Here is a 24,785-nt window from a genome sequence, read left to right on the forward strand (position 1 = left end):
CAGATGGTCAACGTCTGCAAAATGTCTCACAGCCCGCAATCAGCTTACCCTGATGGGCTGCATGCGGCCCACAGGTCACAGGTTGCCCTCCACTGGTCTAGAGGGAGTTCTTAAGAACAACTTACAGGCGTATTTGCAGGCGCAGGGCATAATATAGTAACAAAGATGGTTCTCCACAGCTATATATACACTGTCATCGTATGATTTGCCTAATGTTGAAACAATCTCCTGTACTTTCTCCAGCATGCCCACATGTTACCATGAAGCTGAAACTAAAGATTTGGTTTTGGTATGTGATATAGAGAGGGGAGAAAGGTGATCAATCAACTCATAAAGTGCAGAGATACACTAAAAAGAGGCAATTAAAACAGAAAATGTTCCAGCTTTCAGCACAAAACCAATTAATTTAACAATTTACTGCATATTGTTCAAACCCAAGGTGACTACAGACAGCATTCCATCTAAAACAAATACTACTTTGTCAGAGCTACTCAGCCAGGTGGTATTTGAAAAAGAAGTTTACAGGACAAGCGTTATAATGGAATGATAACTATGAAATTCTTTTTGTGGAAGGAAAGAGAACTCTAGCAGAAACAGGTTTCAGAGTAGCAGCCGTGTTAGTCTGTATCTGCAAAAAGAAAAGGAGTACTTGTGGCACCTTAGAGACTAACCAATTTATTTGAGCATAAACTTTCGTGAGCTACAGCTCACTTCATCGGATGCATGCAGTGGAAAATACGGGAGGGAGATTTTATATACACAGAAAACATGAAACAATGGGTGTTACCATACACATTGTAAGGAGAGTGATCAGGTAAGGTGAGCTATTACCAGCAGAAGAGAAAAAAAACCTTTTGTAGTGATAATCAAGGTCGGCCATTTCCAGCAGTTGACAAGAATGTGTGAGGAACAGTGGGAAAATAGTTTCACTTTGTGTAATGACACATCCACTCCTAGTCTTTATTCAAGCCTAATTTAATGGTGTCCAGTTTGCAAATTAATTCCAATTCAGCAGTCTCTCGTTGGAGTCTGTTTTTGAAGTTTTTTCTTGTAATATTGTGACTTTTAGGTCTGGGATATGCTTTTGTCTCTTTAAAGAAACAAACAAACCTTATTATTCCTCTGTGAGGTCCAGGAGAGGGCTGAACATTGCAGAGCACATAGTTTGGGAGAAACCTGGAACAGGGAGCGTGCTGGGGACACTTTGCAGCTTGTACCCAAGGCTGGCAGAAGGCAGAGTGGAGCTGTAGTCAGACTGCTGGGGTCAGAGCTGCTGAACCAGCACTGTCTGCCACACAGACACTCAGGGTGTGACCTGAATGCTTCTAGGCTTGCTGTGAGCATTCCAGACTGGGAACTAAAATAGCAAAGCATTGTAGGGCACCAGCAGGGCACGTAGTGACGACTCCTCTCTGGTCTGACTTGCACCTTGAACCCAGTGACAGCTAGTAAACCCAATTTAATCTTTCATCTCAGAACTAGACTAGTACAAAACTCCACTTGAGCCAGTTCGCACTGGAGCCTTCCATCCAAGGATCTCAAAGGGTATGACAAACAAATGAAATTAGTCTCACAGCACCCATTAGTCATCGTCAGCGATCCCTCGGAGTTCGAGGATGATTGTCTCCCAATAAAAAGATAGCTGATTATCGCTGATGGATCCACAGGTGACTAATGAGATCTACCTGGGATCCACAGACCTTGTCACAGTTGGGGCAGATATTTCCCAATGGACGGGGCGGATCTGGGTTGTTAAGTCGGGCTGCAGGATGTTCTTTCCTCCTTTCCCGTTTCTCCTTTTCCTGTTCTCTCCTTTGGGTCTCAAAAAAACTGTTCTTCCGTAATTGTTCTTCAAGATGAGTTGCTCATGGCCATTCCACGTCAGGTGAGCATGCACCATGTGCGCAGTCACCGGAGATTTTTCCCTCAGTGGTATCCTTTGGGCTAGCTCTAGCGCCCTCTGGGGCCAGGTGCTCAGGCACTGGTATAAAGGGGGCCGGCCATCCTTCTCAGTTCCTTCTTACCACCCATAATGATAGGCATGCAGGGAGGCTAGGCTAAGGTCCATCCTGATGGAAGCTGCACTCAGACCGATGTCGGTGCCGAGTGCTCCTCTAGTGGCACGTGTCTCTTGGCACCATTCCTCTTCACGGGTGCAGAGGAAGAAGCACAGAAAAGCAATGATCCAAGAGGGGACATTCCCTGGATCCAAGGAAGGACAAGCATGGAGAGTTGGGCCACTCCTCTGCCCTCACCCCACAAGTGGCACCGTCAATTCCATGCTTGCAGGTGTCCTTGAGTCCAGTGCAGAACCAACCACATACCCCCGGGGGGGACATTGTGGCACCAGTGGGATCATGGTGCTGCCCACCCTGGAGGGACCTCATGGCATTTCTGGTACCACTTACTCTGGCGGGGCAAGATCCAGCACCGATGAGGATGTCAAGCAGAAGGGAGCATGTTGCCCCCAACTCCTATACAGCACCAGGTCCTCCAATACCAACCAGAGGGAAACCAACCCTGGTGATGTTGGCGATGGCTTCTCTGCTCTGGCACCATTCTCGGCACCCTCAGCACCTCACCCATCTTGTCTCTTGAAAGCAAGATGGCATTCTAAGGAGATGCTAACTAAGGTATCCAAAAACCACCTTCGCATAGCCTTACCAAGTCCCCATACAGACACTGATGGAATGACAGACAACTCCATCCCCTTCCAGATGGGCCCTTCAAGACTAACTTGATACTTATGGTAGGAAGAATGTCAAAGAATTAACTGCTGCTGCCTGTGCTGTGGCTAAACAGAAGGTTTCAGTCTCACACGAGGAAGCGAACACTGGCTTCTAAAATACTAGTTAATGGGAAGTACCTTGATTTAAAAGAAATGAATGCTGCTTTGTCTGTACTGCTCCAGCGTAAAGAAAAAATATTTAGGTCAATAAGTCAGTTGCTAGTTTTTTACAAAGAACAAAGACAGCAAGAGCACATACAATGTAAGTAACTGATGAACAGCCATTTATTGACAGAGCTGTGCGGTGAGGAGTAGCTCACCACAAGAGGGCAATCACTTCACAGATTGAGAGCAAGTTCACTGTTAAGTTTGAACAAAGACAGGTTTTTGAAACAGTGCATTTGATAGCTGCAGTAACATGGTTAGATGTTTTAGAGCAGGGGTTCTCAAACTGCAGCTTGTGACCCCCTTGGGGAGTCACGAGGTTATTACTTAGGAGGGGGGGTCACGAGCTATCAGTCTCCACCCCCAAACCTGCTTCACCTCCAGCATTTATAATAGTGTTATATATATATATATAAATATATATAAATTTATTGGGGGGGTTCACGCTCAAAGGCTTGCTGTGGAAAAGGGGTCACCAATAGAAAAGTTTGAGAACCGCTGTTTTAGAGGATGCTAATCACTCAAAGTAGTTTATTCATTCCACCACCTGATCTTTTGCAATGCCACTCTCATCATTTTCACCTCCACCAACCTTTCAGGCTGTCTGTGACCTCTCTCTGCCACACTCAAACCCCTCCTTTCAGCTTTCCCTTCCACCATCTTTTAGTGGGTTTTACCCCCTTTGTCCAGGGAGGTCCTACACGGCTCTGATCTTCACCCCCTCTCCTTCCTTTATACTGTTTCTGGGTGCCCTGGCTTCAGCTTCTGTCTCTGCACAGACAGCTTCTGTCTCTGCACTGACTTGTCTCCCTCCATTCAATCCCACCTCAGTTTATCTGAGATAACCTTGAACTTAACATAGAATTTGGCTGTGGCATTTTCCCTCCCAAACCCTCTAACCTTCTTTATCACTGTTGACAATCCTCTATCCTGCCTGAAATAAAACGCAGAGGTTGGGTCATCTTTAGTTCTCTCCCACCCTACTTCCCCCAAAGGCAGGCAATGTCCACTACTATCACTTTTCCTTCATGTTTCTGTGGCTATGTCTACACGGCAGAGTTTTGTCGCCAAAAGTTAAGCTGCTTTAATAAAACCACTGTTGCATATTCACACACTATTCTTCTTGTGTCGGCAGAGCGCATCCACACTAGCAGCTCTTGCGGTGCACAGAGGGCCATGCGCTGTGGGTAGCTATCCCACTGTGCAATTGATCACAGGGTGCTTTGGGAAGGGTTTACAATGCCTCATGGGGCAAGTAAAGTCACATGATGCAGGTTTCTCAATCCCATCATTCCACGGGCATCCTACTGTCAACTGCTTTTCAATTGAAGTGTGTAGGGCGAGAGAGGGTGTGACAGGGACCATGTGTGTGTGTTGGGGGACGAGTGAGCATATCAGCATGCTGTCATCCAGCCCGTTGTCCATTTTTATAAGAACATAAGCACAGCCGTACTGGGTCAGACCAATGGTCCATCCAGCCCAATATCCTGTTTTCCAACAGTGGCCAACACCAGGTGCTTCAGAGGGAATGAACAGAACAGGTAATCATCAAGTTCAGACAGCAGCCAGAAGCAACTAGTCCTGAGGTGGGGGAGAGGGACACCCCCAACATCAGCCCCTGGCTCCCTCACTTTGCACAGCACAGCAGTCTCTCTCCCTCACACCCACACCTGCCCCAGTGTTCATAGTGCAGGAATTCCACATTCATGATTTGCTCAGCTATTAGAACTTCATTGAGCTTTGAAAGAGAAGGGGTGCATGACTACAGGGCAGCTGAGTTCAAAACAGTGAGCAGAGTGGTCACGGTAGGCATTGTGAGATACTAGGGGAGGCCAGCTATGGTGATATAAAGAACAGTCACGTCTACATTGACGCTTTGTTACTTTAAGTTTGTTGGAAAAAACTTTATGCCTCTCCCTGTTAGTTTTATTTTGTTGCCAAAAGTGGCACTGTCGTGTGTACTCGTTTGGTTGCCAAAAGCTGATTTTAGCAATAAAACTCTGCAGTATAGACGAGGCCTAAGATCCTTTTTCCTTCTGTTGCTGGAGGTAGTGCTCCTATTGAAGCTCTAATTCTCTCCCAGTTTGCTTACTGTAAACATAGAATATCATGGTTGGAAAAGACCTCAGGAGGTCATCTTAGTCCAACTCCCTCCTCAAAGCAGGACCCATCCCCAATTTTTGCCCCAGATCCCTAAATGGCCCTTTTGAGGATTGAACTCTCAACCCTGGGTTTAGTAGGCCAACGCTCAAACCACTGAGCTATCCCTCCCCCTTGCTTCTAGACTGACCTAAACTGACCTAAACATGACCTTGCTTCTCAGATTGCGTGAGAGTAGAGCACCTAAGGTTATCTTCCTTGGTCATTGCTCTAATCATTCTTCTTGCTTTTGGCAGTTTCTGGGGCACATTGCAAACATAAGGTGAGCTCAAAATCCAAGTCTAGTTTATAGTCCAGTTCTATCTTTACTTTTTCCAATCAATCTTTCCCCACTGTTCCCTCCTAAGAACGCAACTTATTTTGTCAATAGGAAGAGACAGTCATTGACGCTTTTCTAGGACTTGGGGAAGAGGGGTTCTGATACTCTAGAAATCCAGTAGTTGAACTGTTTTTTCCCCCAAGAGCAGTCAAGGGTATGCACTACCTCATTTAAAAAACTTCACTTAAGTGTAACCTCCCCCCTCCCCTACCAAAATGTAAAGTAACGAGTTTAATTTTCAACACTTAAGCTACCAAGTGCTGAGTGTTGGCATATAAACTCATACCACTATTTTTGAAGATGCTAGCACTGGCAAGCTCATTGTTAAAGATAGTTTTTACATCAATTGGCACATGGAAAAGGTCAGATACTTACATACTAAAACTGTACCTGGTACAATTCACTAAAGACAAGAGTGCCACAGGAAGAATTAATACAAATAGTAATATTAGTTTCAATATGACCCATTGCTTTGTCATTGGCAATATACTAATATACTGTGCACTGTATACACACCAGCAAAGTAGTTACTGGTGTGCCTATGTAGTATCTAGTGAAAACATACATTTCTAGCAACTGCAAAGAGGCAGCTGCTTACAACTATGAGCTCTTTAGTGCAGGGACCATGCCTTGGGTAGATACACCACCTACTACAATGCAAACATTTAAATGTAACTGCTTTATTTAGGAGAAATTTGAACTCATCTAGTTTTGTAGATAACTTTCTGAAGAAACATGCCACTAAGTTTACTCAGATAGTGAGAGCACTTTTCTCCCATTACTGAAACTGCAAAGGAATCTTTCTGCTTTCATCTACTTTCCCCTGTAACTTACATTTAAGGCAGAGCGTGGAGATTGTCTCAAGTTGCAGACTCACACCAGTCAAAATAAATCTTTATTGAATGCAATATTAGGCATTCAGCTTTCATTTAAGACAAGAGTTTTCCAAAAAGACTCCCTTTTACAGTTTCTAAAAGCCAAATTCTACTATAGAAAAAATATTCACGTCAGAAGTCCCCAGATGGTCAGTCCATTTTGTTTGAATTATGAAGTTCAGGATAAACTTAAGCCCCTCAAAAAGGATTATCAGTCCTAACAGATGCTAGAATGAGAAATAGGCAGTTTGCTTAAGAATAAACTGTTTTTAAATCAAATATACCAATTCAAACAAATTCTATACTTCATCCATCTAGAGTGAGGTTCGTAGTTGGAGGGTTTTATTAAACCTGTATAAAAGTGGCATTTAAGTGAATGAAGAAATGCAGCTGGGAGGGCAATTAATCACTATCAGTTTCCAAAATAATCATACTGTCAACCTGCATATTCAACACCATTTCCACAGTACATCAGGTAAACAGCACTTCAGTCCAATAATTTAAAGTGTAGATATTAATGTCTTCCTTTGGAATGCAGATCATAAATCCTCATGTCCAGCAGATGGAGGTGCAGTTGCCAATGTCTCTACTTCTTCTCCTGTAAAAAGTGTCTCAGTTAGAATAAAGCCTCTAATTATATTTTAGAATAAGTAGGACCATATTTGTCACCTTTTGACTCTGGGAACTTACTGTGTTAAGAGAAACTACCCAAGAGTATCCATCAAGAAAGAACCAGCAACATGTGTCTAGTCATACTGGGGAGATGCCTGCTTGCATTAGTCTCCTGTCTTAGCTTTATAAATTGGTTCCAGTCTACAGAGCCTGTGCTTACTTGAGCCAGTGTTTCTATATCATATAAGTTCCAGAGGACTTAATTAGAATACACTTATAGCAGAAGCAATCACAATACCAAAAACAAAAAGAACAGGAGTATTTGTGGCACTTTACAGACTAACAAATGTATTTGAGCATCAGCTTTCGTGAGCTACAGCTCACGCTGTATGCATCTGATGAAGTGAGCTGTCGCTCCGGAAAGCCTATGCTCAAATAAATTTGTTAGTCTAAGGTGCCACAAGTCCTCCTGTTTTTTGCAGATACAGACTAACCCGGCTGCTACTCTAATATGAGCAGCATAGCTTTTTCCATTTTAGGCCTTTGTTTTCACTGTATTATAATTTTGACTTAAGTTTAAGAACAAACAATTTAGGTATTTTGATAACAAGGAGAGACACCCTCTTCCAATTAAAATAAAAAACTCTTAATGTACCTATATCCCAAACAGCTGTGTAGGAGACTAACACTTAACAGGGAAATAAGGAGAAGTGCCTTTTGAACATTCTGGTGACATTCAGAGTTATAACCCCATTAATTCACATTGTGAACATGCAATACATCTCTATTCTGTGTTAGACTCAAAATGGCTGATCCAAAGCCCACTAAAGTAAATGGGAATATTTATACTGACTTTAGTGGGCTGTGGGTTGGACCCATAGAACACAGCTAAGGAAGACTGCACATGTGTGGCTAACTTAGCTATTTAGTGAAAATTATACAGAAGGCAAGCATAGCTCAATCCTTCATGACCTTAGGAAGGGTGAAGGAGTTAAGGAGGGCTTCAGCACAGTATGGCTCACCTGGACTAACAGATTAAAAATCAAAAGGGACCATCACCACCTACTGTGACTGTCAGCTCCCCCATATCACTGGTCATAGATTTCCACCCAGTAATGCAGGCATCAAGCTCAATAACTTGGTCAGATTAAAGCATCTTTTCAATGGCTCTCAACCCTTCCAGACTACTGTACCCCTTTCAGGAGTCTGATTTCTTGCGTACCCCAAGTTTCACCTCAATTAAAAACTACTTGCTTACAAAAATCAGACAAAAAATACAAAAAAGTGCCACAGCACACTATTACTGAAAAATTGCACACTGACTCATTTTTACCATATTATAAATAAATCAATTGGAAGAAAATATTGTACTTATAGTTCAGTGTATCACATATACAGCAGTATAAATGACTCATTGTATGAAATTTCAATTTGTACCGATTTCACTAGTGCTTTTTATGTAGCCTGTGGTAAAACTAGACAAAAAAATATCGAGATGAGTCCATGTACCCACTAGAAGACCTCTGTGTACCCCTTGTTGAGAACCACTATTTCAAGTGACAGAAAATCTGTCACATCCATTAGTGATCTGTTACAATGGTTAATTTCCCTGACCTAAAAATGCGCATCCTATTTCAAATTTGCATTTTCTAGTTTCAACTTCCAACCACTAGATCTATTTATGCCTTTGTCTGCCAAAATAAAGAGCTCTCAGATATCAGGGATCTTCTCCTTGTGTAGGTATTTCCAGACTCTGATTAAGTTCCCCCAGAGCCTTCTCTTTAAACTTCATGGCTTGATCTCCTTAAGTCTCTCATTATAAGGTGTTTTCTCCAGACCACAAATTCTTGTAGCTCTTTTCTGAATCCCCTCCAGTTTAACAATAAGATAGACCCTGGTTTGGATTTTTTTGACCCCTTACACAAGAGGGGCTCTCTCCCAAGGGGAGGACAAAAATAAAAAGTAGTAGAAGGAAAGGTACTAGCAAATAGAAAGCGGACCAGTAGGACAATAAGATTAAATACTGACACTTCCTATCTGGGAATGCCTTCTCTACCAACAAACAATTTAATATTAAAGACAGTAAAACAGGAGGCCCAGATTAAGGGCTGATGGATGTGTATAACATGCACCCACAGATGAGAAAATGGAAGTGACTGGATACTCTCAGAACAAATACAGTGTCAAAGCTGTAGAGTATTCACACCTTGTAAGCCTGATATGTTAGGCATGCTGTACTAAAGTACATTTAGTTTCAGGGCCTTTTTTAAGTCACTCACCTGCTTTTACAGTCTGAACACAAATACCATCTTTTTCTTCAAAGCTTTCTGAACAGACACACGTGTAACTGCCTGGGGTATTAATACAGTCTTCATTTTCTCTTACACACACTTTTTCTCCAAGGTTACACTCATCAATATCTAAAAAAAAAAAGTTAACTGCTTTAAAACAAACAACTGTTTAATTTATAGTGAAAACTGCTAGCACCCAGTTCTACGAAAGTGTCCAACAATCAGATACATAGGGGGTTTGCAAAGAACTTTCAAGACACATTTAATTTCAACAAGGGAAGACAAACATTGCTCTCTTCCTTTGTGGATGTCAAGGCACTTCTAGTATATTCATTTACTGCTCTCCTCAGTACTGAAGAAGGCAGAAATCCTGCCCATAGTTTTCAATTCTGTCTCAAGAATGAGCTTGATTCTGACCTGTCTTGATTCTGCTGACTTCAGACAGATGTCAAACTCATTGGGAGACATGTGCTGATTCCATGTTTGATTGTAGATCATGGGATGGGATAAGTTCAGGACTTTGTACTCATCTCAATATACAGCAAATCTCACAGATGTCAGCGGAAGATTTGCACAGACATCAAGGGGAGATCAGAGGCTTTGTGTAGTAAACTATTTTTTCAGTACCATATGGTCACATTCAATAAGAAAATGCTCCTCTTTAGGCCATCGATACGTCTGCCTGTTTTAATCTTCCCTCCCCATCTTCCCTTCGCTGTTTTGCTCCCTCTTTGTATGTCCTCTGTTCTTCTCTCCAAATTTCCTTCTCCACAGCAACTCCCATTTCCACCCCTTGAGGGGTTCACTCCACCTCTTTTCCCAATGCTAAAGTAACAACCAATGAAAAAATTACCGAAGTATCATCCTGGGGCTTCAGAGTTGCCACTCTGATGAGATTAACAGGAGAGAGAGTACACGTCTGCTGCATTGTTTCAGGCTGCCTGCTAACTCTGGCAGATATGACAAACTACACTGTTCACATTTGCAAGTTTGCTTTTAATAAAAATTAAAGCTTAGAGTCTGCATAACACGAACATGTATAGTAATTCAGGTCAGAAATCATGAGGCCATATGTTTGACTCTCCTGAATGAGTTATCTTGTCACTATAATGGATATACCAGGAAAAAACTTTAAGTGTTAAACGCAATACCTTTTTCCCCTGTGTAGCAGTGTCTAGTCTTTTTAGGCCTTGCTGTAGATCAGTTTAGCCATATGATAGTGCCTGAATATTAGAAGGGATCTTTATTTTTACATAAAACCAATGGACTGCTGAGCTTTTTATTTTATGAAACATTTTGAGCATTTACAAGAGCTGAAGCTCTAACAGACTAACATTTAAAAAGAGAGACACTCAGCAGTAAACCATCTTGTATTCCAGCTTTTGGAACATATGTTGATCCAGCAAGTGCACTACAGTACATTAAGAGTAACTCAAAAATCCAGCTAACCTGTACACTTTTCATCTTCTATTGTGTATCCAGACAAGCAGTTTTTACATTTGCCAGAACCTTCTCCTGTGCAGCCTACACAGCTAGCATCGCATGCTAAAACAAAAACACCATTAATGAATACTGGAATGCAGATGAGATGTAAACAGAAAAGATTGTATCTTGAACTTAAGCTCACAAATTTACGTAAGAAAGAGGGGGAAAAATGTGAAAGAAATTATAGTTCCCAAAACAATACTAACTTGTTCACATGTTCAACATGGAACCACCTATAGGCCCCTCCCCATCTCCCCCTAATCAGGACTGGGCACTGTTATAAGGATGTTTAACTGAACAATAGGACAGCCCCTGATGAGCTCCAAATTAGTTCCTTCACTGTTGTGCATTTAATTTTGTAATCTTTAATTTGGATTTTGGGGAGGAGGGTAATTCAGCTTCCTTGATTTGAAAACGAAACAAAGAACATGAATAGAAACTGCCTGTGCTGGTTAATATTAACATTTAAACATTCCTTGTGGGCAGTGGACGGTACCCATTATTAAGCTGAATAGTTTCTACTATTTAGCCAGACAGTTTTCTGCAGTGAGGGTTTAACATGGCAACAATACATTAGTTTACATTGTGAGGACTTTGTGAAATGGAAAAATATATATATATTTAGTTTTCTTCAAGCATTCCAGAAAAGTCCACTTTAAGTTGAAACCAAGCACAGAAAGTTTGGTCAATAAAGAAAGTTTCAGAAAGCTAAGAGCAAGGAAAAGCTGAAAATAATTAATGGTATTCTAGGTGTAACTATATCATCATTTAGTGCTGCAAATAGTATAAGAGGCTTTAAGTGTTTTATAAACAAAGTTGATTTATAATGGTGACGTACACAAGGCTGTAAAAAAATTGCAGTATGTGTCATTACTAATACATTCAGATTCTGAACACCAGCAACAAACTTCAAGACACTCTACAGATGATGTCAACTATACAAACATCCCTCAAATGAAATATGAAAAAAGGAAGAGGGCACAAACAGCAAATTCTCTTATTCTAACTTGTGGTTAGGACAGAAAAAAATTATAGTTAAATTAAAAAAGGATATTTTTGAAGCAACTGTATTAGTCATGCTTGTCTAGTGGAAGAAAGTAACAGAATTTGTTCCATTCTATATAGATCAAATATTATTCTAAATGTTAAGGTAATTGAAAGGAAACCTTTGCATATAAAAGATCCATTTGTGTTTAGACAGTACTGATCATCTTTGCAAGGAGAAGCTTCTACAGCACATTCATCCACATCTGAAACATAAGAAATGACACAGGTTATCTACAACTGTGGAATGTGGTTAAGTTAGCATAATGTTTAAGTGTTAATCTTCAACATCCTGTAAGAACTACTTTATACAGGTCATGATCCAAGTCCTCTGAAGTCAACAGAAAGACTACCATCCAATAGGTTTGCATCAGGCCCACAATGTCCTGAAAGCAAAAAGTAGTCAGTGTCCAGTATTAATTTGCCCAACTTGAAAAGGTGTATTTGACACTCAAATACTAATGAAGTTTCATTCCTTTTAGAGCAGCAGTAAGACAGACACTTCGGACTGGAATGATTTCAAGTTAAATAAAAAGCAACTGAGACTGAGAAAACCTCATATCCTGATGTGTTTCCAAGTCTAACACTTGGAGGTATGCATTCTCCTACGCTAATCACATAAATACTACAGTAGAACCTCAGAGTTACGAACCCCTGAGTTATGAACTGATCGGTCAATCACACATCTCATTTGGAACCAGAAGTATGCAATCAGGCAGCAGCAGAGACTTAAAAAAAAAAACAACAAAAAAACTCCCCCGCAAATACAGTATTAAATGTAAATTACTAAAAAATAGGGAAAATTCAAAAAAAGATTTGACAAGGTAAGGAAATTGTTTGTGCTTGTTTCATTTAAATTAAGATGGCTAAAAGCAGCGTTTTCCTCCTACATAATAAAATTTCAAAGCTGTATTAAGTCAATATGTTCAGTAGTAAACTTTTGAAAGGAGAACCATAATATTTTGTTCAGAGTTACAAACATTAAGTTTTGAACAACCTCCATTCCTGAGGTTCTACTGTATGTAACTTGCAATATTCAGTCACTTCTACCTCTCTAGAACACTTCTGCTTTTGCTGCTCCCATGTTACTAAGCCAGCAAAGTGCTTTAGGTGTTGTTAAAGATACAAGATTGAAGAGGAAAGTGCAACACAGGATTGGAAAAGAAATTAAGTTTGATTAACAAGCCATGTTGAACATTAATGCCACTTTAGGAAGCCAAGTACATGCTCATTTTGGTTGTAAATTCAAGGAAAGGGTGCAAATCCACTCAACTAAAAATCAGACAGAGTAAGGCTACTTGGGTCATCCTTGCTGCCCACTTCTTCCTGCTGCTGCTTACATCATAACTATTATTTCCTTGATGTAACTTGTACAGATGCTTTTCCTACGGTGTTCTACACTTACCTACACAAGTATAGACAATAGCTGTAATTCTGTTGATTGTATACCATGCCAGTCACTTCTAAAGGGGCCATATCCACACAAGTTTTCTTTGTTTTTTTGTCCAAAGGCTTGTGGTAACTATATCTGATCCACTTACTACTGCTAAACCTTGGTACTGATAAAGTGTAAATTTGTAGATTTAATTCTGTAGTACTGAGAATTAAGAGACCATCCAGAATGTCCTGATACCACCTACTTCGGGCAGCTACAAGTAGTACTGAAAGACTTGCTCTATACCAGTGGATTGCAAACAAATTTTTGTGGACCACTTGAAAATTTCTGAGGGTCTTGGTGGACCACTTAATGATCTTTCCAAATGTCATTTGTGCTGTTAGCTAACTATTGTAAAGCAATTTGGATAAAAGTGCTATTAAAAATAAAAAAACAATTTTTTTGTTCTATAAATAAAAGCACACTCATATTTTTAATATCAGTAGTCTTACCTTTTTAATGCAACAATGTGCCCTCTCTCCCCTGCCATGGCAGCCCCTGAGCTGTGGCTGGGAAGGAGAGGGTCTTTCCCCGGCAGCCACAGCCCTGGAGCTGGGGAAAGTCACCTCTTTCTCTGGCTGCCACAGCCTTCGCGTCCCAAATTCCTGCGCCCCCCCCACCCCCCCTTCTCACCCCACTTCCCCCTCCCACCTACCCTCTATTCCCCCGCCCAAGGCGACCACCTCACCTTACATGTGCGTCTTTTCCAGGGTCCAGGCACCTAAGTAGCGAAGCCACGCCTGCGCGGTTCCACTAATTAGGTGGGTGGCCCTTCATTCTCTCATGTCCGGCCACCCAGGTGCACACCTTAGAGGGAACTATCTGCGGACCTGCATAACTTTTCTAAAAGTTCTCTTAGGCAATCCCACAATACATAGTATGATGCCATTCAAGGTATTTCTAAAGCACTAATTAAAAATATTTAGTATTCAAATGTACCCATGTTTATCAGCAACGCGATATTTGATATATCTACATTTGTGGTTCAGTGGATTACAGATGCAAGCTTTCAGTTCAGATTACTTGGTATATCTCAGACTGAACATTTATTATGCTGTTGAAAGGCATTTTATTGAGAAAAAGGAAGATATCCTTCTGGTATTGCCATGCATTATGTTACAAGTCAGGAATCAAGAGACCACCATAAATCACAGAACACATCTGAGCTAGTTTTCAGAAGGATACCATAAATGATCTTATAGTGGAATGGTTTCAGATTGATGTGGTCTAAGCTTATTGATGTTCACTTCAACTATTTTTTAAAATGTGTTTAACTTTGTGTTAGCATGGACAAGACCTTGCTTACCCACACAGGTTTCTTCCTCATTTTTGATCCAGCCCTCTTTACAATCTTTGCAGTCTTCGTCAGTTGAGCCAGCGCAAGTTTTACAAGCATCATGGCAAGCTAGAAAAAGATTTTGAGCTGTTAGAGCTACATTAACTTACGCTTTAAACAAATTAGACTTTCTTTCAAACTGTAAGTCTTCAGGCAACCAAATACTAGGATTGACCAGAAATTACCTGATCACATTAACGTATAAATATGATACTTTATAAAAAACTCAGATTTATTCTGATCATATATATTATTTTAGTTTTAACCACACACACTACCAAAATCTGACCACCTACAGAGTGGAAGAGAGCAAGCATTTTAACTAGCAACACTATACAACTAGCTGGGTTTTTTGTTTTTGTATTTTGCATAAGTGTAATGAAGAGGTGGGACAGAATGTAGTTACCCACATTAGAATTTAGTAAGTACAGAGAGGTTGGCACCCTTGTGTTGAGAGGAGAGCCATGAGATTATTTGATCACTGGAAGTGGTTAGAACCAAATTTCACCTCTTATCAGAAATATAGCAACTCCTGCAACCCTTTGTTCACTAGCACAGTGTTGGGGCACTAGTTTAGTACTAACCCAGAGCAGTGCTACCTACTGAATCAGCAAACTTCACTTTTTTTAGCACATAATTTTGCTTTAGGATCCAACAACCTGAGATGGTACTGGCCTCAAAAGGCTTGGTGAAACATGCTATGCATCCAGCATTAGGATTTGATACTACTGGATAACATTTCTTTAGATCATAATATGAAGCAAGTCAGATGGAAAAAAAGTGCTTAATAACTGCGTTATAACACTGCCAAATTGTGCTACTAATAGTTCAGTTAATGTTATGTAACATTTTTAGTTAAATCCTACAATCATGTTTTTTAAGCTACTAAATTAGTCTGCTCTGCACTGAATTGCAAAATTAGACTGTGAGGTTTTTTATGTTTTAGATGGAACTTGAAAGTATTTTTAGCCAAAATCCATTTAAGTGACCAGGCCAGGCTATTACGCAGGCTATAATGTAGACCATTATATGGTAACCTACGGTCAAAATTTCATAGGATATTTGCTACATATTTTAATGTATTATTTCTGCCATTAAAATCAATAGTTACATTTAATAATTGAATTCTGCTACAAAGTTACTTAAAGATCATTGTCAGAAGAGATTAACAAAAACAAAGACCGTTCAGAAGAATGATTTGCCAGATCCTCCACCACCATGGAACATGTGTATGACTGATACGTCTCACTGTTAAGACACAGTAATCTAACCATTCTGATTTCCCCCCCCCTCATTTCTTGTTAGCTATATCCTCTACTTGCACAATTTTCTAAGATATTTTATTTATTAGAATTCTTAACTACTAACAAAGGGTTATACAAAAATGAAAGCAAATGCTAGTTACCTGCACAAACTGAATGTGTATCATTTTTCAGGATGCTGTAATAACCATCAGCGCAGTCTAGACAAAACTCTCCTGTGTACTCCCTGTTACAACTGCATGATCCATCCCCACCTCTAGTGCCATCTCCATCACAGTGACCATTTCCATGACAAGGCCTTTCTGATCCACCACGACATGCTACAAAGAGAGTTAAAACATTATAACTTAGAACTTTTCATTACTATGGGGTAAAAAAACCTTGACATTCTAAACAGAAGTATTTTCTATCTTCTTCCAGACCTACCCATCTCCTTCCACCCATTCCCAAATTAGCCAATAAAAAGTGAGGGGGGAATTTATTTTTCACACTAGAAGCTCACATCATGTGCAGAACCTCCTCATAAGTTGATTTCTACTCTTGAAACCAAAAAAAAGTCCCATGACAGGGTCTTACTTTTGTACGTCAGTATACAGGTCAATGCCAATAATCAGTGTCCCAGGGACATCTGACATTAAAATAATGTGTTTCAGATAAAGACTGGTTTTCATAAGAATTTTAGAGTTATCTGGAGTTTACCTGTTGTGCTGAATTTCTTTTTAGATCATTTCTTGAAAAATAGATGTAAGAAAATAGATTTGCTGAAAAAAGGTAGCAAAGAGGCTTAGATTGAGGAATGACCCTACCCTTTGCTCACTTGCACATACACATTCAAAAATTCTAACTCCAACCAGCGCCGGTATGAAATAGCTATGTCTGTGCTATCTGCTTACTGGAGTTTTGACTAAGTTAATTCCACGTCTTAAATGAATGTGTGTTTCAGGAAGACAAATTTCATGTACTTTGGAATTCATTTAATTAGGCTTTGTCTATTTAGCAATTAACAAAAAGATAGTCAGATTGTGAAGAGTGATCAGATTGAAACTGCAGACAGGTATTAAATGGCACTACTTATAGGAGAGGTCAATTTTTGATCTAACCCACTCCTCTTCCCACCCACTTCTCCTACTCTTTTCCCAGAATCACCTAGCGACTGTGCTTCCTCTGCTGCTGCTCCTAAACCTCTCCAGCTGCCTCCCTCCCATTTCTCCTCCTCTCCATTCCACCCGATCCTCAACTGTGGATTTGCCTGTGTCTTCCCCAGCAGCCTCCAGGATGCTTCGCTATCTCTGGCCTCTCAACTGGGAAGAATTTTCTGTAGTATCTGGCTGATGAATCTTGCCCATATGCTCAGGGTTTAGCTGATCGCCATATTTGGGGTGGGGAAGGAATTTTCCTCCAGGGCAGATTGGAAGAGGCCCTGGAGGCTCTTCGCCTTCCTCTGTAGCATGGGGCACGGGTCACTTGCTGGAGGATTCTCTGCTCCTTGAAGTCTTTAAACTACAATTTGAGGACTTCAATAGCACAGATATAGGTGTGAGGTTTTTTTTGTAGGAGTGGTGGGTGAAATTCTGTGGCCTGCGTTGTGCAGGAGGTAAGACTAGATGATCATAATGGTCCCTTCTGACCTAAATATCTATGAATCTATGAATAACTGCTGTTCCACCTTCAGCTACACTAGCTACTGCCATATGTGCACACGCTTCCTGCTATTTACTATACTACTATTGTATATAGATCACCCTGGTATCTGGACACGAACCCTCATTGTTATGATTCTGCCTGCTCAGCTCCACTTCAAGATACCATTTCCCTCTCACCTCTTTTGATCTGGACCCCCATTAAGTCAGATGGAGTCTCCAGCAAAGTTCTATTTTTACAAAGCGGTTCACGATAGACAAGCATTAGATGACTGGATAAAACAGAGCCAACATACTCATGGGTTTAAAATGACTGTAATATTTTCTAAATTTAAAGAAATACCAAGGCAGTCTGGTCCATATGTTCCAGCAGGGCAGCAAACTTCAGTAGTTTCTATACAAAACCATTTAAACAAGTCAGGATACTTCTTCTTTCTGTAGAATAGACATTAAATTTCTTAAAAGGAGGAGTAAAGATTCCTGTATCTAGCACATCACACAACTCAACAAAACTCTGTTTGAAATATACATGTTTAAATACAATTCTCAAGAGTAGTGCATGGGCAAACGTCTCACCTTGGCTGACACTATTATAAAAAAAGTGAAGGGTAGTTTTGGAGGACAGAACAAAAATAAACATATAGATTAAATAATTTTAAAATGTATCACAATTTTTTTCTGTCAACAATGGAAAGAGCTATCTTAGCTCTTTCTGGAAGGCGTCACTGAATTATCTTAATTGGATTCCCAAATGGAAAGATTTCAGAGTAGCAGCCGTGTTGGACTGTATTTGCAAAAAGAAAAGGAGTACTTGTAGCACCTTAGACTAACAAATTTATTAGAGCATAAGCTTAATAATTAGAGCATAAGCATAAGCTTTCGTGAGCTACAGCTCACTTCATCGGCTGTTATACAGCTGATGAAGTGAGCTGTAGCTCACAAAAGCTTATGCTCTAATAAATTGGTTAGTCTCTAAGGTGCCACAAGTACTCCTTTTCTTAATGGAAAGAGCTATCTTAATTCAGTGACGCCTTAATTCTGGAAGCCTTCCAGAATCTGATGGTATTCCAAAACCAAATTACTTTAAACCTTTTCTGTTTATTACACACGTTTCATTATTTAAAGAGTTTTTGTAGCTCTCATTTCATATCCCCTGACTTTAAAAAATACGGGGAAAGGTGAACAGTGAGGCAACAGTCCAACCAGCTAATTTTTTTCGTAAGGTATGGAATATAGCATAAACCTGGGCAACCTGCAGCACATCAGGGTAAGCTGATTGCGGGCCATGAGACATTTTGCAGACATTGACCTTCTGCAGGCACAGCCCCCTGCAGCTCCCAGTGGCTGCGGTTCACCATTCCCAGCCAATGGGAGCTGCGGGAAGTGGCGGGCTGTAGGGATGTGATGGAGTACATGATGAAATAATACAAGCATAATTAGCCTACTAATCCCAGGTTAATTTGGCAAAACTGGCAGTTAGAGGGGTTACTCTTTTACCTGTAAACTGAGAAAATATCTGGAATTATGGAAGAGATATGGAATCCTACAAAGCCATCCTCACTGAGTATGATTTTTATTTATTTATATTACAGTAGTACGTAGAAGTCTTAACCATTGATCAGGATGGGAACAGTAACAAACCATGGGATTGCACCAAAGGCTATTAGAAAAATGCTACAAATTCACAAGGGATCAAATCCCTGGACTCACATTAGCATCAACCTTCTATACAGTGAGTTAGTAAGCCAGGAAAACAACCAAAAAGAGGTAGTATGTACGCACTGCCTGTGTCTTTAAGGTAATGTTCATATAGGACAAACAACAAGAAACTCCACAGGCTCATAGATCTAGTAACTGATCCATACAAAGGTAAATAGAACAATATGCTATTTATTGTGAATAGTCTTTCAAAATTTAAGAAGAGCTAGGTCTTTTTGCTCAAGGTACTTGAATAGAGATCTCAAGATACTTTTAATAAGAAAAAAGGTTTGCCAGGGTGTCTTAGCTAAATGTCTACCTTTCCTCATTGCTGTACCGCATGCCAATTGGGTACTACCATTCAGTCCAGAGACTGCTGCATTTCATAATACTTTGTGTATAGAGTAATAAAGTGCTTTTAGAGCCTTTGGAATGAGAGGTGAAGTATAAATATAAAATAACCTCAGAATAATTTCATAGCTACACTATGCACTTTCTCCACAGTTTACCCTGATTCCATAATCCTAATTGATCAGTGACCACACAGAGAAAAAAGAAAAAGGAGTACTTGTGGCACCTTAGAGACTAACGAATTTATTTGAGCATAAGCTTTCGTGAGCTACAGCTCACTTCATCGGATGCATACTGTGGAAACTGCAGAAGACATTATATACACAGGGACCATGAAACAATACCTCCTCCCACCCCACTCTCCTGCTGGTAATAGCTTATCTAAAGTGATCACTCTCCTTACAATGTGTATGATAATCAAGTTGGGCCATTTCCAGCACAAATCCAGGTTTTCTTACCCTCCGTCTCCCACACACAAACTCACTCTCCTGCTGGTAATAGCCCATCCAAAGTGACCACTCTCTTTACAATGTGTATGAAAATCAAGGTGGGCCATTTCCAGCATAAATCCAAGTTTAACCAGAATGTCGGGGGGGGGGCGGGGGGGAGGGTAGGAAAAAACAAGGGGAAATAGCCACTCCCAGTCTCTATTTAAGCCTAAATTAATAGTATCCAATTTGCAAATGAATTCCAATTCAGCAGTTTCTCGCTGGAGTCTGGATTTGAAGTTTTTTTGTTGTAAGATAGCGACCTTCATGTCTGCAATTGCGTGACCAGAGAGATTGAAGTGTTCTCCAACTGGTTTATGAATGTTATAATTCTTGACATCTGATTTGTGTCCATTTATTCTTTTACGTAGAGACTGCCCAGTTTGACCAATGTACATGGCAGAGGGGCATTGCTGGCACATGATGGCATATATCACATTGGTGGATGTGCAGGTGAACGAGCCTCTGATAGTGTGGCTGATGTTATTAGACCCTTTGATGGTGTCCCCGAATAGATATGGGTAAGGACAAAGAACACTATCCCCGATAATGTCACGGCTAACCTGGTGGCTGAACTTTGTGACTTTGTCCTTACCCATAACTATTTTACATTTGGGGACAATGTATACCTTCAAATCAGCGGCACTGCTATGGGTACCTGCATGGCCCCACAGTATGCCAACATTTTTATGGCTGACTTAGAACAACGCTTCCTCAGTTCTCGTCCCATAACGCCCCTACTCTACTTGCACTATATTGATGACATCATCATCTGGACCCATGGAAAAGAAGCCCTTGAGGAATTCCACCATGATTTCAACAATTTCCACCCCATCATCAACCTCAGCCTGGTCCAGTCCACACAAGAGATCCACTTCCTGGACACTACAGTGCTAATAAACAATGGTCACATAAACACCACCCTATACCGGAAACCTACTGACCGCTATTCCTACCTACATGCCTCCAGCTTTCACCCCGACCACACCACACGATCCATCGTCTACAGCCAAGCTCTGCGATACAACCGCATTTGCTCCAACCCCTCAGACAGAGACAAACACCTACAAGATCTCTATCAAGCATTCTTACAACTACAATACCCACCTGCAGAAGTGAAGAAACAGATTGATAGAGCCAGAAGAGTTCCCAGAAGTCACCTACTACAGGACAGGCCTAACAAAGAAAATAACAGAACGCCACTAGCCGTCACCTTCAGCCCCCAACTAAAACCCCTCCAACGCATTATTAAGGATCTACAACCTATCCTGAAGGACGACCCAACACTCTCACAAATCTTGGGAGACAGGCCAGTCCTTGCCTACAGACAGCCCCCCAATCTGAAGCAAATACTCACCAACAACCACATACTACACAACAGAACCACTAACCGAGGAACCTATCCTTGCAACAAAGCCCGTTGCCAACTGTGCCCGCATATCTATTCAGGGGACACCATCACAGGGCCTAATAACATCAGCCACACTATCAGAGGCTCGTTCACCTGCATATCCACCAATGTGATATATGCCATCATGTGCCAGCAATGCCCCTCTGCCATGTACATTGGTCAAACTGGGCAGTCTCTACGTAAAAGAATAAATGGACACAAATCAGATGTCAAGAATTATAACATTCATAAACCAGTTGGAGAACACTTCAATCTCTCTGGTCACGCAATTGCAGACATGAAGGTCGCTATCTTACAACAAAAAAAACTTCAAATCCAGACTCCAGCGAGAAACTGCTGAATTGGAATTCATTTGCAAATTGGGTACTATTAATTTAGGCTTAAATAGAGACTGGGAATGGCTAAGTCATTATGCAAGGTAGCCTATTTCCCCTTGTTTTTTCCTACCCCCCCCCCCCCCAAGACATTCTTGTTAAACCCTGGATTTGTGCTGGAAATGGCCCACCTTGATTATCATACACATTGTAAGGAGAGTGATCACTTTAGATAAGCTATTACCAGCAGGAGAGTGGGGTGGGAGGAGGTATTGTTTCATGGTCTCTGTGTATATAATGTCTTCTGCAGTTTCCACAGTATGCATCCGATGAAGTGAGCTATAGCTCACGAAAGCTTATGCTCAAATAAATTGGTTAGTTTTTAAGGTGCCACAAGTACTTCTTTTCTTTTTGCGAATACAGACTAACACGGTTGTTACTCTGAAACCACACAGAGAAAGAAATAGTAGCTTCTTACTGAGTTATTGTAGCGTGGAAGGGGAAAAAAAAGTGAGGCTGAGCTGTTCTTATTGATCAGACACAGGATTTAGTAAAGATGGACTGTCCTCTTAGATATTTATCCACAAATAAAGACCTCATTAGAGATTTTGTTACCTACAGTTTGAACCACCAGTTCTCTATATGTTCTTCATGCTCTTCTACCATGTTGTTGCATTCAAAGTTACTGCTGTCACACAGGTTCTCTATGATCTCTACAAGACGGATTTCGCTAGAAGGGAAAAAAGTTACAAGTTTAAAATTAATTTAAGAATGGTGTGCGATCACTGAGTATCTAGACTCCAACCTCTTAACTTTTATTACATGATCACTTTGTGGTGTGATTTGGGCCACTTCCCAAACATAGCAACAAAACAAAACTTTTGCAGAAGCATTAAGAGTTAGCTAATATTGCATCATCAACTAAGCAGCCAGCACCGGTGAAGAACAAAATCACAAGAACCACTTTAATTTTACCAGTTATATTTATAGATGATAGTGGGTTGCAAAGGCAAAAAAGAAATAATTTTCAACCACAATATTTTTAAATAATTATCAGATACTTATATTTATCAGTAAAATCAGATGCGGGCAAGCAATATAAATCCACAGCTTTGGTAGTTACTCAAATCTAGAAGTTTCACGCTAGCATCTTATTACTCAGAGACCAAAATTCAATACTGAATTTGCAGACTGGGAGAAGAATGCAATTCAAACTGGCAGGTTTTTTTAATCCTGCATATGCAAGAAATGGGAAGGTGAAGCATAAACTGTTCTAGCACTGAAACAGGGAGAAAGTCTGGACCTTTGGATTACTGTCTGTCAAAGTTGGTCCAATAAACGGTATTACCTCACCCTCTTTATCTCTCCAATATCCGGGGACCAACACTGCTAAAACACCACCACATTCTACAATAGTGCAGGCATTTAGGGACCGATTATTTAACAAACTCTAATGCAACAAATATGACTGCATCTTGGGATTAAAATCAAGCCTATGATAGCTCTGACAGAGAAAAAAAAACAAACTACTCAATAAATGGCTAAATAACCTCACAAGATTTTCAACAGCGTGAGATAATGGAGCCTAGTTTTGGGTGGTGTTGGTAAAAATCAGATAGAGGGTTAAAACACTGGACTGTAGTCTTCACCAAAACTGCTAATATCCCTGGAAATATCAAATTGGTTGTATTTGATCAGAAATCATTAAGAACACATAGCTTTATTTTATTATTCTACAAAAAATATGTTCAATATTTATGCTTTTGTACAGACTGCTATAACATTATGGCAGATGAGAAACATGGCTTGGTCACAAAGTAAAAGTTCATAGATATACTGTACCTGGATTCATACTTGGATAGTGTTTTCTCTTCCCAAGCAGTGTTCCCACCACCAAAATTCTTTTTTGCTGTATCCGCCAATCCCTACAGAAAACAAAATACTTCTTAAAAATAAGTTTTATTGAAATAATTATCCATGTAGACCTTTACTATTAAAAAGGTAATCACATTTTAAGTGTAATAGGGGAAAAAAGTAATATTTATAACTTTCACAACATGCAAAGTTGTGATAGGTGCCTAACAAACAAGATTTTGAAGCTTACCATCAAATGTTATATGAAACAATGGGACGAAAGGCAATGGGGGCAGGGAGGGGGGTTAGAAGAGAGATGGAAAAAAAAAAAAAGGTAAGTTACAATAGTACCTGGTGCCTAGATTGTCATTTGCATAATAAGGTTCTGGAATAGTCTTTATTAAGATTGGTTTCCTGGCTGCCCTATGGGAACGTGAGTGAAGTCCCAGCCTCACTGAAGTCACTGGAAGTTTTGCCATGGAGTTCAATGGGGCTGGAATTTTACCCCAACACTCGGATGAACGTTCCCACATGTAGCGTCTCACACCCACACACGCATCCATAGAACAGAAGAGCCAAGGTGACAACAAAGAGCCGGAGCAGAATCGCTCCCGCAGCCGGCGCATCACACCGGGCGGAGAATGAACCACTGCCCGATGTGCTGAAGTCTCAAACCCCATTAGCTCAGCAGCCCCAAGAAGAGATGCGAAGGGAGCCTCTCGCCCCAGCACAGCGTGAGGCACGGACCGCCCCTGCCTCGCCAGCAGCCCCGGACCCCTGGAGCGAGGCTCCGCTCTAGGAGGGCACACCAGGCTGGGCGCCTGCCCCACTCTCGGGGCCCCGGACGCCTGGGTTCCATCTCCGTGGGCCCCCGTGTCCCTGTGACGCGCGGCTCCCCCGGCCGCGCCCACCTGGTTGAAGCGGTCCGCGATGCCCCGGCAGGTGGCGCAGGCCTGGCGGGGCCGCGGCCCGGCGCCCCGGGCGGGGGGCGGCAGCAGGGCGGCGCACAGCACCAGCGCCGCGGCCACCGGCGCACAGCCGCGACGCGGGCCGGGTTTCATGGCGCGGGGGCAGGGGGAAGCAGGCCACAGCCGCCCCTCGCTCAGGAGCCGGCCACCAGCGGCGCCCCGCGAGCCACCCTCACAAGCCGCGAACCGAGCCGAGCCACACCGGCCGGCCGGGCCCAGCCGCTGCCCCCATTCGGATTTCCGCGTCAGCCCCACGCATACTCCAACTGCCGGCGCCCATTGGACCAGACAGCGAGCCTGTGGGAACGTGGCCCAATCAGAGCTCGCCACGCTCGGGGCCAATGAGAAC

The 24,785-nt window shown here is 41.4% G+C and overlaps 1 protein-coding gene across 1 annotated transcript; it reads right to left on the reverse strand.

Annotated features, from left to right (window-relative positions):
* Window positions 1-6,250: 6,250 nt before the first annotated feature.
* On the reverse strand, window positions 6,251-24,657 carry CRELD2 (CRELD disulfide isomerase 2). Its single transcript, XM_077834764.1, has 10 exons — window positions 24,380-24,657; window positions 23,457-23,539; window positions 22,234-22,344; window positions 17,696-17,787; window positions 15,856-16,032; window positions 14,421-14,519; window positions 11,802-11,885; window positions 10,600-10,695; window positions 9,139-9,279; window positions 6,251-6,845 (listed from the first exon to the last, which is right to left on the reverse strand). Exons 1-10 carry the CDS (start codon window positions 24,527-24,529, stop codon window positions 6,787-6,789), a joined length of 1,092 nt encoding a protein of 363 aa, XP_077690890.1. The 5' UTR covers window positions 24,530-24,657; the 3' UTR covers window positions 6,251-6,786.
* Window positions 24,658-24,785: the final 128 nt, after the last annotated feature.

This window comes from Eretmochelys imbricata, chromosome 1, assembly GCF_965152235.1.
Source record: "Eretmochelys imbricata isolate rEreImb1 chromosome 1, rEreImb1.hap1, whole genome shotgun sequence".
In the NCBI taxonomy this organism is placed as follows: Eukaryota; Metazoa; Chordata; order Testudines; family Cheloniidae; genus Eretmochelys; species Eretmochelys imbricata.

What these genes read in the sequence shown, in the direction of transcription:
- CRELD2 (XM_077834764.1), bottom strand. Translation starts at nt 24,529, where the DNA reads ATGAAACCCGGCCCGCGTCGCGGCTGTGCGCCGGTGGCCGCGGCGCTG. An exon ending in TCGCGGACCGCTTCAACCAG is followed by an intron (nt 23,540 to 24,379) that starts GTGGGCGCGGCC and finishes TGTTTTCTGTAG; the next exon opens with GGATTGGCGGATACAGCAAA. An exon ending in TGGATCTTTTATATGCAAAG is followed by an intron (nt 10,696 to 11,801) that starts GTTTCCTTTCAA and finishes TTTTTGTTTTAG; the next exon opens with CATGCGATGCTAGCTGTGTA.